Raw genomic sequence first — 14,230 nt, 5'->3', positions numbered from 1 at the left:
CTCAATACCTTCATTTTATTATTCAAATAATTATTTACTCACTGGTAGATTTTAAATATTTTTTATTTCCCGCGAAATTCTGCGCGCACGTCAGCGCTGCCTCATTTGATTATTGGACATAAAAACGTAACACAAAGTTTATTATTGTGGATTGTTTGATATTTTAATATATATATTAATGATTGTTGATTATCTTTATTAATAATTAATAATTTTAAAATGGGTAAGAAAAATAAAGGAAGCGATTTAGGCAAAGCTTTGATAAGAGATCGTTTTGGTTCTAAAAAACGTGGTGCTGGATCAATGGTAAGGTTATGATTTAATTGTCTATGTAAAGTTTATTTATTTATTTTTTTATTTATTTATTATTAATAAAAATGTATGAATGATTTATAGCTCCATAGTGCTGACGTAGAAGATGGATACCGATGGGACAGATTGAATTTGCGATCAATAACCCAAGAAAATACATTTGAAGAGTTTCTAAGAACTGCACAATTAGCAGGGACAGAATTTCAAGCTGAAAAACTAGATATTAAATATGTAAATCCTCAGAGTGGAATGGGATTGCCCACTGAAAAAGAACGAGCTGATTTGTTGGAGTTGTATAAAACAAACGCAAATTTACTGAAAATACCTAGAAGACCAAAGTGGGACGATCATACCAGTGCACAGGAGCTACATGCCAGAGAGAATACCGAGTTCCTGGAGTGGCGCAGACAGCTTTCACTGCTCCAAGAAGCCGGAGAGATGACGATAACTCCTTATGAAAAGAATTTGGAATTTTGGAGACAATTGTGGAGAGTCGTTGAGCGCAGTGATGTCGTTGTGCAGATCGTTGATGCGCGAAACCCGCTGCTGTTTCGGTGCGAAGATCTTGAGAAGTATGTCAAGGAAATAGATGCTGATAAGAAAAATATGATACTTGTTAATAAGGCTGACTTTTTGACTGTCGAACAACGGCAGGCTTGGTGCGATTACTTCACTGAAGTTGATATCAAAGTTGCTTTCTTCTCGGCATTGGATGCTGCTGAGTTGAATGATAAAAATAAAACTTCTGTGATAGATGAAGAAGATGAAGACCAAGAGGGAAAAGATGATGATGATGATGAAGATGAAGATGAAACTGATGAAGAAGATGATGATGATGTTTCTAATAACACGAATGATGGTGAAAGTGAAATATCTTCTTATGTAACAGATTTTGGATCTGACAGTGAGTATCAGAGTGCTGATGATAATGAGATAATAGAACCAGATAAAAATCCTACGAATGAAAACGAAGATAAAGAAGTAAAAAATACAGATGAAGTAGAAAGTATCCAAACACTGGAAATGAATTCACCGGAACTTTTAACGAGGGAACAATTAATATCTTTTTTTAAATCATTGAAAGGTGAAAAAACTTATACTCCTAATGTTGTAACGATTGGTCTAGTCGGATATCCAAATGTTGGTAAAAGTTCAACCATAAATGCCATCATGGCTGACAAAAAAGTATCAGTATCAGCTACTCCAGGAAAAACAAAACACTTTCAGACACTTTTCGTTGATAGCGAATTGCTATTGTGCGATTGTCCGGGTTTAGTGATGCCCAGTTTTATTTGTACAAAAGCTGAGATGGTTTTGCACGGAATACTGCCAATAGACCAGCTACGAGATCACGTTCCGTCAGTTACGTTACTAGGCACGTGGATACCACGACATATTCTCGAAGACACCTATGGTATAATGCTTCCACCACCCCGGGACGGTGAAGATCCAACGAGACCACCGACTTCTGAAGAAATTCTCAACACTTACGGGTACAGTCGGGGATTCATGACTGCAAATGGTCAGCCAGATAATCCCCGCTCAGCTCGTTATCTTCTAAAAGATTTCGTCAACGGGAAACTACTGTTCTGCGTCGCGCCACCGAATAAAAAGCAGGAAGAGTATCATACTTTCCCCCCTAGACGTCGAATTTACTCAGCGAATCATGTGATAACTCCACAAGCATTGCGAGCTAGCAGAGGAGTTACTGTCACTAATGAAGACATCGATCGGGCTTTTTTTAAGAACAAAGGACATGGTGTTCATGTCAAGGGGCTTCCGGGTAAAATGAACCCTGAAAATTCACAAAACCTCGACAGTAAACCCTGGAAAAAAATGAACAAACATGTCAATAAAAAGAAGAAAGAGAAAACACGTCGTCTTTACAGTCACTTAGATATTCATTAATACAAAAATTTACTGAACTTGTATTTATATAAATAAAAGATGTTGAAAAAAAAAAACAAAAAAATTTTATACTCCATGTATATACTTTATTTATATCTATATATATATAATATATATGTATTTATATATATTTATTTATTTATTCGATTAAATTGTTGTATTCCATCGCCTTTCATTCTAATTATTACCATACATTTATGAATTTACTCCATTTCATTACAATCTTACTCTCCAGTACCCACTACTTATTTCATTTTTTTTTATTTATTTACTTATTTAAAGTCACAAGTCTTTAATTGGCAATATAAAGATTATGTCCTTTAATTCCACCAGGACAATAAGTCTCCAATCTCTAATTATTTATATTTTAAATAAATTTTTAGTTACAAAATGTAATGTGATCTCCAATGTCAAGGCGGTGTAAGTGTTCAAGGCAAAATTAATTCTGTAGTATGATGAGCAATCGGTCATTCATGTATACAGATAATACTTGAGTTTAATAACCAATTGATACATATCAATTATGACTGTATACATTTACCGGTCAAATAAATCTTCATATCTTTCTTTCTATGTACAGTTTAATTATCCTGGTTTATTTCCAATCAATGCAACCAATCAAACCATCAGGTTACTGAGCTTTGTCTTCATGCCATCCCAGATGAGTAATGATTAGACAAAAATATATACGACAAAGAAGCATTCAGTAAAATAACACAGTGTGCAGCATCGTTCTCCCGAATTTAGTCGACTCGAACTCATACAGCAAACTGTCGATGTCGTTGTCCAGGTCTTCACTATTTGCAAGCTGGAAATTAAAGAAAATAATTAGTATTTACTGTGATTACTAATCGGACATAAAATACATTTAAGTTTTAATGTCGACTAGTGGCTTTTACCCTGATAGCCACACTCTTAATATAATTGCTCAGCAAGTTCTGCAGTGAAACATCTACGGCTAATTAACGACAAGTTTCTGGCAAGCCTCAGCTGGATAATACTTGCGTGCAAGTTGATGGAAATCTACGGCCCTCATCTGAATGTAATTTGACAGAAGAACTTGCCGTGAATTTGAAGTGAAACTTTCAATCAACTTAACGTCATTGTCTGACAGTAACATTTGTAGTCGAATTGAATTCAAGTTGACAGACAATTTACTGTCAACTTAAAGGCAACTGCTTGCTCTCCAACACTTTCCTTTAAGTTGGCTTCAAAATACGGCTGTAGCTTGAAGTTAACTTACGGTTAAGGTAGCTATCAGGGTATTATATATTTTTTTAATAATTATTGTTGTACAATACCGTAGTAACTAATTCGCATATTAGGAAAGACCCGACAGTAGCTTCTTCATGGTTGTCTTGAATATCTACATTTATTAAATGAACCGGTTGATTATCAGGGTGAGTTCTGGCTTCCATGCACTCAATTACTTGATCATAAACTCTCTCTTCGCAGGTTACGAGAAGATCGAATTTTTCTTTAGATGCTTGGAATCTTTCTGGTCGGGGTTTTATCCTCCTATTACGGTCCAACATGTGCAGCAAACCCATTTGCGTATATCTATTTTATTTTTTAGTTAAGGATCAATAAGATTAGTAATTAAAAAATGATCTTCAAGTAGACAATTGTAATTTTCGGATTTTTTTTCAAATCAAAAAAGAATTGAATAAAAAAAAAAAATGCACGTGTAGAAAATTTAAAAAACTACAGGTGCAATTAAAACTTTTTTTTTATAATTTATCGTTTTAAAAAAAATCTTAAAATTACTAGACGTCAGCTGACTTCAGTATCATAACTAAAAAATATTTCAGGCTAAAAAAAAATAAAATAAAAAAAAAGGATACAATTGTTTATCTTTAGCTAACAAATCATTATAAATTTCATCATATGTTGTACCAAAGTCGTAAACATTTGGTTTGTCTGGACCACTACCAGGTAATTTTACTTTGTCTCCAGTTCCGAAGGATTTTACATTGAAACCCTTTTTACTGTAATGAAAAAAAAGTTTATTAATTGAATTTTAAATTGAGAAGATTCAAATAAAATAAATTAATTTTTTACCTCAAGAAAGCATGGGCTTCCATACTCCGATTCATGTTACTGGAGCAAATCACAGCAACGCTGAAAGGTTTGGATGTCGGCATATTGATATTTATTATGATAAACTCAAGTAATACAATACAAATAAATTAATTAATTATGGTTTAGTTAATTAAGTGAATAAAAAAAACTGTTATGAATAAATAAAAAAAGGAAGAAGTTGAGATGAGACGAGGGTGTGGAAGTTTACGTGTTGATAACCTTCAATGTATTTTTATCCTTCTATCACGCAATAAAATTTCATAATACAATAACTTTTGTACAGAAAGTGATAAATAATATTTTATACAAAATAATATATTTTGAAAATCACGAGACAATTAAATATCAGGATAAATAATTAAAGTTATTAATTTTTTTCGTGTTCCATCACAGCTCGTCGCAATCGTCTACAAGTTCAGACAAGGTGTTAGGTTTTGATTACCAATGATGCCATTTTGGATACTAGATTTATTATTTACCAGTCACTCGACCTAGGGAATTTTTTTGCAACTAGTAGCAAAAATTACCGACAAATTTTAATTGAAAATAAATGAGTGTGAGTGTAGCAGACATGAAACAATTTCAAATTTCAAATAAATAAATAAATTCATTTGAATAATTAATTTTTAAAAAATGCGCGCGCTGATTTTTCGATTATAAAAATTCGCATTTAAAAATTTTTTTTTCCTACTCAGTTTATTTATTTATTCTAAAATTTTAAAAATTCCCACTTATCAGTTACATTCATACTCATGAAAATAATGGTGTGAAGGATTCGATTCCCGACCCTCTTATTTATTTAATTAATAGGATTATTTTGAAACGTAATTATTATTTTTTTTCTGATTAGGTTAATTTGAATATTGCTTTGGTATGTAAATTTTAAGAGTATAGAAATAGCAGACATACAGCAATTTTTTAATCACGCATAAAAAATTTAAATAATAAGATATAAAAAAATACGTGTAATAAATTTTAGATTGCCGACACATGTATCTTTATTTTATAAACATTTAAATCTATTATTTCAAATTCTTAAAAATTTTCAGATGTTCGCTAACTTTACTATTATGTAAATTAATTTTTTGTTATTTTATCTCTTTAATTGTTCAGTTTGTTTATTTATCATTCAAAATTTTTCTTGTATCTGCTACATCCACACTCATACTGAAGATTGGGTAATTTTTTCTCTATATTGACATATATTTTTAACTTCCCGCTAAGAAAATTGTAAATTTTCAAAAATTCGGGAAGTTATTGGTTTCGGTCCGATTTACGAAAATCGAATTTTCATCAGATGTCGACGTTTTGAGGTCCTAGGAAGCTATTCTGACTAATTTCACGATGATGTCCGAGTGTATGCATGTATGTATGTACGTACGTACGTATGTAAATACCTGTATCTTTTGAACGGATGAACCGATTTTGAACTTTAAGGTGTCATTCGACGCGGCTTGTCAATATCTTGAAGCCGTAAGGAAATTGACTTTGATCGGTAGGGCTCGTTCAGAGATATTCCAAAAATAAAATTTTTTCAAAAATGTTTTTTTTGGATAACTTTTAATGTGCTCGATGGGTTGATTCCAAAATGGACTGGGCTCTAGAGCTTTATAAGCCGCGTCGAATGCCACCTCAACCATCGAAATCGGTTCATTCGTTCAAGAGAAACCGTTGTCGAAAGAATTAAAAAAAAATTTTTTTTTTATTTTTTTTGAAAAATCTCAAAAACGACTCGATAAATCGAATTCAAAATTCGATCAGCTTTAGGACTTGATAAAACGCGTCGATTGCCACTTAACCGTCTCAATCGGTTGATTCGTTTGAGAGATATCGTTGGAGAAAAAAATGGTGATAAACGTTTTTTTTCGAAAACAACAGCATACAAACGTATTTTCGAGCTCGAAGAGCTCGAAAATGTATTCACAATAATGTTTTCGAGGTTCTTGAGCTCGAAAACAGCGGGAAGTTTTGGGGCTGGCCCGCAGGGTCAACTGACAGACCGATTTTTTTTTATGTATTATTATCATGATAAGTATTATCATAATTATTATTATTCGAAGATTGAACAATCAAATATCATTCTCGGAACCCAATGGCTATTATCGACTCATTAAAACGATAAAAAATTTGACCTCCAAACATATCTTATTGAATTTTTATTTTTATTCAAGACACGTAATTTCTATTCGAAAAAATAAATTAAAAATACAAGGGGATAGTTTCATAATTATAAATTAATCAAAATTTGATCTTCATCCATCAAATACGTAATCCAATGATTTAACTTAAAATTCCAATCAGTTATTGTCAATCCTGTAATGAATACCAATTCAAATAAATTACTCTTATAAAATACTTGAGTTTAAAAAAACCGATACTCATTATTTTTATGAGCGTAATTAAATAATTTCGACACATTTCCAAACGTTAATTAGAACATTAATTACCTTTATTTTTGACAATTCTCTAGAATTTGATAAATTGAATACGTCGGCACCTTAACTTCTTAAAAAAATACATTATCTACATTTAATGTTTTTTTTTAAATTTATATTTACTATCTACAAAATTTAAATTCTGACGGTTTCTTAATTACACTTTACAACAGTATAATTTAACTTAAATTACATGAAAAAAAAAAATTTAGAAGACCGTCGTGAGTTTTTAAAACGTCATTACATTTGTCAATTACTCAATACTAAATAAATTTAATTATTGCTTTTAAAAACCACAATTACTTATATCTGTTAAAAAACAACTTAAAAAAAAAAAAAATAACAATAAAAATACTCAGATAAACAAAATCAACGACATACTTATACGTCTAATCAGTAAAAAATCACCTAATTGATTTACTAATTACTGGACATCGTCAATTATCACAAATAATGTCACGGCATTAGTTACTGGATTTTATCAATTATTGCGACGTACCCATCATACAAATGTGCTCTTTCAATTCAAGGATATATTTTTAACGTGTCCCCTCAAACGTACGTAAGCTTATCCTGTATATATATGACGCATACATTATTATTAATACATTCAACATCTATATTTCCCACATACACGAATACGTGTGGTGTCATGCTGTTGAGAATGAGGCATAGCAACTTGATTTTTACTGCAACATGTATACTCTATAGTGCAATGACTCACTCCAAACCATGTCTCTTACTGCATGTAGACGTACATATTTTTTACCCTAAACATTTATCAAGTGTGAAACTACGTGGACAACATGTAAAACAATAGTTATGAATTACTCGTTTTATCAGACTTAAATTTTTTATAGGAAAAAATATCGCGTTGCATATATTGGAGTACATGCATAATAAAAATAAATATATAGAAACAAGGGATATGGATAGTTAAATAAAACTGGACGTTGATTTGCTTTACATTACGTTGCATATATATAAGTATATAGATATAAATATATAGATATATATATAAGCGTTGCAATTACGTGTGTCACGACAATCAAGCACCTCGTCTACTTATCTTAGTTTTTATCTCGTCACTTTCATCGTCTCAACTTAATTGTTGCTTTATTACTTAGATGTATTCACTCATATATATAGATATATATAAGTATATACAATTCGTCTCTTAAAATTACAATGCGCTAAAGTTGCATAAACTCGTTAACCTTTTGCCTCTTAAACTTTACCATATTAAAAGTACATAGATCATTTATATATGTATATATATATATATATATATATATATATATATATATATATATATATATATATATATATATATATATATAATTAGTTACTGCTGTATTTTCTCTTATCTCTAATTTACTTAACATTTAAAATTCAATTTAATATTTTATATAATATATATTTATATTTTTATTCAAATAAAGATTAAGATAAATATTTTAGAGGTTTTATTTGCCGATATATTAGTGATATTATTGAACATGCTAAATGTTAACCTTCAGTAGGAGCATCATGATGATTTACGAGCGCTTTGTATGTCAAATAGTTATATATAAATTTAATGCCCGGTTAGAGTTACCATAAATTGTTTCGTACTTCCTATACTGAGAATGTTTACTCTGCTGCTTCATCGTTTGCCTAATAAATTCAAATATTTGTATATATTTCTTGTTTTTCAACCGTCTTAATTATTTCATTACGATAACAAACGATAAGTAAATTGTCTGTAGCTTACAAAACAGTAGCTTTAATTCAAATCCCACAACAATGAGTCGTCTTTTCATTTTGTTTATGTAATATATATAAATATTTTCTGTTTATAGATGGCGAAAAATTTGACAAGTGTTTATTGTTATTACATACCACTGGATATTTGAAATACCAGCAATTAAATTTGTTCCGATAATAAAATAAATAAAAAAAAAGAAAGTAAATTTCATCTTTGGAATTTGCATCCGGTCTACAAGAGTTTGCTATAAGTCCCGATATATTATGATGTGAGTGCGAGAAGAGGTCAGCTGGCAATGCTGGGACGTTGGTATGGTAGGGACAAAGAGGCTAAGGAAATATACAACACGATTGGTAGTGATCGTGGAGGGGATCAGTAGCAACAGCAGACAGCCAGCAGCCCAGCAGCAGCAGCGGTTGGAAGGTTGGTTGGAAGTAGTGAACGCAACAGTTTGAAAACGTGGAGGAGAGTAGAGCTGAGGTCTGAGGTTCATCTCTACGTTCTCCGTTGTTGCTGTTATGTTGTATACATTAAATATATATATATATATAACTTGAATCGGTACAAGCGACGACCGATCGTCCCGGTTTGGAGTACTCAGGTTAACTCTTGTCTGGATGTGAGTCTCGATGCTCAGTCTGCATTGATATCATGATGGACAAGAACTACTCACTACATAGTAATGAACAAGTTGAAAAAATATAAGAAAATATATAATAAGACGAACTAGTGAAGAGGAGAGACGTCAAAAAAACCAGTAAAGGAGCAGGAATATACGACAGCAATCAACGAGGAACAGCAAGGAGACACACAATACAAAACACACACACACATACACGTGGACAGGGGAGGGAAAAGTTATTTTAAGAGGGGAGAAAAAAATCGGTCTTTAGACCAGTAAGTGGCAGTCGATTGAGTCCAGAAAGATGCTCTTGGCGAGTCAGATGTAAACTTGCCTGAATGTAAAACTCGTGCTTTTTTCATCAGTGATGTGTGTTTTTGTTATTATGTATGTATATTTATTTAAATATAAATAGATTACAAGAATCCAGATAATTTAGGGAGCGTAATATACATTAAAGATTAACGACAGTGTGATGGTGCTAATCGCGAACTTTCCAACTGATGAAAAAATATTTTTTACGGATACACGCCGTCAAATGCATTAGTCGTTGATAAAAACTGCATATGATTTAAATCAGTTCGAAAAATACCAGGTCCAGCGACGACGATCTTTTTCGATAATCGCAGGGCACTGAAGTTGGGGTAAAACCTGGCATGCCGAACTGGTTATTCAGTGATGGTGTTTAAAATTATTGAGGATAATAATTTATGTGCTACTGAGTATGTACCAAATTACCGGAGTTGTATGACAAAATTAAATAGAATTAATATTGGAGTCTACGGTAGAGATTGGCGCGTTGATGCACATGGATCTATCAACTGACGGACTGATGGGATTTCCGTTAAACTATATTGAAGATTTTAGCCGGATGTTATTCACGTGCCATTTCACTCTGCTCCTGTAAGTTTACTCTACACATGTGTGCATGTGTCTGTCTATCTGTATGCATGTATGTATACTATTTAATTTGCTTTTATATTATATATGTATCAGTAACTTAAACTATTATTACTTAGTATGTACTGTTGTGTACAAATTACATGGAGAAGTAGAGGAATGATGATCGTTGACCAGACGATGATGATGATGATGGGACTAGCAGTTGCCACCGATAGCTCGCGCGCGCCACACAACTCTCTCGACTCTCTCCGTATCGCCGTCGCCGCCTGGTAACCACCACTGCTGCAATGCCGGGGCGGACATTCTCTTTCTTTATCTATCTCTGGTTATTTATTTATTTATTATTATTGTTTTTTTTTACGCTTTGTGACAAGACAACCCAGTCACGAATGACTCGGAGAAATCGCCAAAGTGTCTTCAGTTAGGACGCAACTCGATTAGCGAGTCTACGCGAAGAAACATTGCCGCAACTAGAGCAATTAAGTAGCAGTAGTTGTAGTAAAGTTGTGGTAGTTAGTACAAGTACCAGGGACAGACAGCAGCAGCAACAGCAGCAAGGGGCTTACGGGTCACACCGAATATAAGATAAAAGTTAAGATCGAAGAGTGTACGGTAGTAGAAAATTGCTAGCTACGAGTAGCAGTAGTGTTGAAAGAGTATTTTATTATTATAAGATTTTTTTAGTTTGCCGGTTGGGTAAAAATCGCGAAACGATAAACGCGAATTGAGAATGAGCAATCGAGCTTACGATCGTTGGGTTTGATAGCTGGATGGTGAAAAGCGCGAGGATGTCGCAGCAGGATACTTGTTAGTCGCGAGGTGCGACGAGGTACACCATACCGGTCAACAGGACGACCAAGTGGAAAAACTCGGTAACCGGTTCCGCTTGGCTTGTCGCGGATTCACCGAGTCTCGCGTCTCGCGTCTACCTTTAAGCGATAATATTTTTTTGCCTCCCTCTGACTCTGCTGCCTCTCTTTTTATCTTTCACTTACTTATATGTACTGTTTCTCAGATAGCTGGTGTCTTTCTCTTATATTTTTATAACAGCATGCATCGATGCACCAACGCATAGCATAGCAATCCAACACACCCGGCTTTCTCTTTCTTATTCAAATGATTTTTTGATTAACACTAGCGATGTGTCTTTTGCTTTCAGTTGGAGTGCACACGATACGACATCAAGTGGGACTAGATAGCTTGCCACCAGTGTCGATGATTCACACTTTCTGTGCGATAGTTAATCATTATTATCATCAAGTATACACTTGATACTCTAAAGATGCTGCAAAATTGGACAACTCGAAGCGCGACTCGGCACGCTCGTCGCATCTTTGTTTTTGTGTTCATCTGGAGTTTCATCATGATAGCGGCACTGCAATTTCGTCAGTCAGTTAATCAAGTACTCCAACCAAATGATTCAGCGACTATTGACGGTGCTGTGAATTATCCGACAGGATCATGGGATCGTGCATCAGATCAAGCACTATCATCATCATCAGCGCAAACGTCATTGGCAGCTTCGAGAAATGGTAATTCTTCTTCGATAAAAAATTTCGCAAGAGAATCCTACTCGTCACACAGACGCAAACCACTGGATGACGATGGCTCGTATCATCACGATGCTACGACTGGTGTTTCAGCCTCTGTTGCTATTTTTAATGAGAGACTCAAGAAATTAAATAACAAGAAACTTTTGCTGGATGAACGGCCACCGCGTACTGAACAGGAACTTATAAACGAGATGGAAAATCAATTTCCTAGTTTACCCGTGGTTTCGTGGTACAAGAGAAGTACAACAACATCAACTACAACCGAGAAAACCGGTAATGACACCAAGACAACCAAAAACTGTGTGCCTCGTTACCCCAATATTCTTGAGCTTGAGTTCAATAATAAATACTGGCAGACATTAAAGTCAAGCAACGGAACTTTTCAGCTTTTCGGAGCTTACTACGATAATCGTAAACTGTCGAAAATTGGCCCGGCAGTCAGGATGGTCGGTATGATAGACAGGATTGAACCAAATATAAAAACCTACTGCCAACTGTGGTTTGACGGAGAGAAAGAACCTCAGGTCGTTGATGTATTTGAATATAAATATATATGGTTTAAGAAGTGGGGTAGTTATAAACAAGGCATTTATCAGCCTTACGTGATAGCGTGTAAAATACCCCAGACTCACTGGTCAAAAGAGCCTCCCGCATCAATCTCGATCGTCGAGAGACCGTGTGATACAGCCAGCACTAATCTACGGGTAATTTACAACAAACCGCCAGAGGGTAAGAAAAAAGAGTTTGCCGTGTGTGTAAAAGGTCTTGATTTTCTCCATGAAGATTTATCAGTACGTCTGGTCGAGTGGATCGAGTTAATAAGTATTCTGGGTGCTGATAAAATATTTTTTTATGAACTCCAAGTACATCCGAACATCACAAAGGTCCTCGACCACTATCAGAAATTAGGACAAGTTGACGTAACTCCTTTGACTCTCCCTGGTGGACAGCCGAATATACCAACGTTTCAGCATATTTACTTGAAGAAAAAGACAAATCAAAAACGACAAAACGAACTGATACCCTACAACGATTGTCTTTATAAACATATGTATGAGTACGAGTACATAGCTTTGCTTGATATTGATGAAGTAATAATGCCAATTCAAGATTTAACCTGGAGTCAACTTATGCGACGCGTTCTACCCAAGGCTCTTCGCATACGCAATGAAACTCGTGCTTCATACAACGTCAGAAACGTGTACTTTCTCGATGACCTTCTACACTCACACGGATACTTTGACCACGTGCCGAAGTAAGTAACCAGCGAGTAGAGCGAATGAGTAAGTGAGTGAGTGAGTGAATAAGTGAGCGAGTGAACATGCAACCAACACACCAACTCTTTCTCCCGTTCGACTGTAATTTTTCCTTTTCCATATTTCCAACTTGTCTATTTGAATGCATATGTATATAAATCCGTATGTTAATAATTCATTTAAAACAGGATTTAAAATGAGTATTGTAACTGTATATTTATTTTTATGTAGGTACATGCACATGCTTCAACACGTATACCGCTCGTCGAACTTCACTAAGCCTAATGAGTACATAAAGTGCTTTCATAATCCGGAACGTATTGTCACTGTGCATAATCATTTTCCGCTAGCGTGCCTCGGCTCCGGGTGCACGAGTTATCCCATCGAGACTGAGGACGCTCAGCTGCAGCACTACAGAGCCGACTGTGTTACGTCTCTTAAGAAAACGTGCCTTCAGTATCGTAAAAACAGCGTCGTCGACACGCAGATCTGGAAATACAAAGATCAGTTGGTCGAACGTGTCACTGATACTCTAGAGAAGCTTGGATTCTTTGGCCCAGGATAAATAACCCGGGTGTTATAAATATACTGACTATAATTATAAAAAATATCAATTATCAATTACTACTATTATTATTATTTTTATTGATATTATTAAATTGTCATCATAAATTTTAATATTTAAATTTTTCAATTATACATAGCAGTAGTTATCAGCTCCTTGTTCCACGGATCGACGCCACGGAGTAGACGCTCGTGTGCCAGTTACACCGTTTAGTCTGTCCTTGAATTACGAGTGCGCCGGATCCGTGGAACGATGAAGGCTTTCCCATCAAGGACTAATGTCTTTTGTCCCTCCGTTCCTCTGTCCCCTTTTGGCAAATCCCCCATCTCATGGTCAGCCTCGATCGTCCTCTATGTAACCTTATCCATATGTATATGTATATTATTATCAGTACGAATAATAAGTGAATAATAAATATAATATAGATGGTCAAGTATTCTGCACGTCTGCACGACAGTGTGACGGGAAATTACATTGGAGGTAAAGACGTCTAGCGGAACAGAGGGCGATTGACGTTGCACCATGAATTTAGTAGCTAAGCCTTTTATTATAATTCGCCATTCGACAATGCGCATGTGTGTGAACGCGGTTACGTCTTTTTACAAGGGTCTACACATATGTGCCACTAGACTACAAGGTCTTTCATTTTTTATTTTATTTTTTCTTTATGATGAATTGACGAGAATCGCCGCCACAAGCGTGTTCATATATTTTGTACAGTCTAATTTTGTTATATATTAATATACTATTTTACTTATATAATTATTATTATTACACAATTATATTGGAATGGATTTAATAAATAAAACATCGAATATTTATACACAAAATCGTCTATTTATTTTAC

The 14,230-nt window shown here is 34.3% G+C and overlaps 3 protein-coding genes across 4 annotated transcripts; 2 read left to right on the top strand and 1 right to left on the bottom strand.

Annotated features, from left to right (window-relative positions):
- The first annotated feature begins 93 nt into the window (after positions 1-93).
- LOC130663060 (large subunit GTPase 1 homolog) lies at positions 94-2,226 on the top strand. The gene is made up of 2 exons (XM_057462121.1): positions 94-306; positions 397-2,226. Exons 1-2 carry the CDS (start codon positions 220-222, stop codon positions 2,218-2,220), a joined length of 1,911 nt encoding a protein of 636 aa, XP_057318104.1. The 5' UTR covers positions 94-219; the 3' UTR covers positions 2,221-2,226.
- A 124-nt stretch (positions 2,227-2,350) lies between these two features.
- LOC130663073 (RNA polymerase II subunit A C-terminal domain phosphatase SSU72) lies at positions 2,351-4,755 on the bottom strand. The gene is made up of 4 exons (XM_057462136.1): positions 4,282-4,755; positions 4,065-4,208; positions 3,522-3,780; positions 2,351-3,028 (listed from the first exon to the last, which is right to left on the bottom strand). Exons 1-4 carry the CDS (start codon positions 4,362-4,364, stop codon positions 2,924-2,926), a joined length of 591 nt encoding a protein of 196 aa, XP_057318119.1. The 5' UTR covers positions 4,365-4,755; the 3' UTR covers positions 2,351-2,923.
- Positions 4,756-8,638: 3,883 nt separating this feature from the next.
- LOC130663366 (uncharacterized) lies at positions 8,639-14,206 on the top strand. Of its 2 annotated transcripts, none has more exons than XM_057462540.1 (3): positions 8,639-10,009; positions 11,169-12,817; positions 13,050-14,206. In XM_057462540.1, exons 2-3 carry the CDS (start codon positions 11,292-11,294, stop codon positions 13,381-13,383), a joined length of 1,860 nt encoding a protein of 619 aa, XP_057318523.1. In that variant the 5' UTR covers positions 8,639-10,009; positions 11,169-11,291; the 3' UTR covers positions 13,384-14,206. The 2 variants fall into 2 exon arrangements, with proteins under 2 accessions (XP_057318523.1, XP_057318524.1); XM_057462541.1 differs by lacking the exon at positions 8,639-10,009 and adding an exon at positions 10,126-10,334.
- The last annotated feature ends 24 nt before the right edge of the window (positions 14,207-14,230 follow it).

The sequence above is a fragment of the Microplitis mediator genome, chromosome 2 (genome assembly GCF_029852145.1).
Source record: "Microplitis mediator isolate UGA2020A chromosome 2, iyMicMedi2.1, whole genome shotgun sequence".
Taxonomy (NCBI): Eukaryota; Metazoa; Arthropoda; class Insecta; order Hymenoptera; family Braconidae; genus Microplitis; species Microplitis mediator.
This window is presented reverse-complemented; position numbering and strand designations above follow the sequence as displayed.

Bases quoted from the DNA above. Each gene is read 5' to 3' on its own strand.
- LOC130663060 (XM_057462121.1), top strand. From the start codon at position 220: ATGGGTAAGAAAAATAAAGGAAGCGATTTAGGCAAAGCTTTGATAAGA. The intron at 307-396 runs GTAAGGTTATGA...AATGATTTATAG, and splicing joins AACGTGGTGCTGGATCAATG to CTCCATAGTGCTGACGTAGA.
- LOC130663073 (XM_057462136.1), bottom strand. From the start codon at position 4,364: ATGCCGACATCCAAACCTTTCAGCGTTGCTGTGATTTGCTCCAGTAAC. The intron at 3,781-4,064 runs GTATCCTTTTTT...AAAATAAAATAG, and splicing joins TTAGCTAAAGATAAACAATT to ATATACGCAAATGGGTTTGC. The intron at 3,029-3,521 runs GTATTGTACAAC...TTTAATTTCCAG, and splicing joins TATGCGAATTAGTTACTACG to CTTGCAAATAGTGAAGACCT.
- LOC130663366 (XM_057462540.1), top strand. From the start codon at position 11,292: ATGCTGCAAAATTGGACAACTCGAAGCGCGACTCGGCACGCTCGTCGC. The intron at 12,818-13,049 runs GTAAGTAACCAG...ATTTTTATGTAG, and splicing joins TACTTTGACCACGTGCCGAA to GTACATGCACATGCTTCAAC.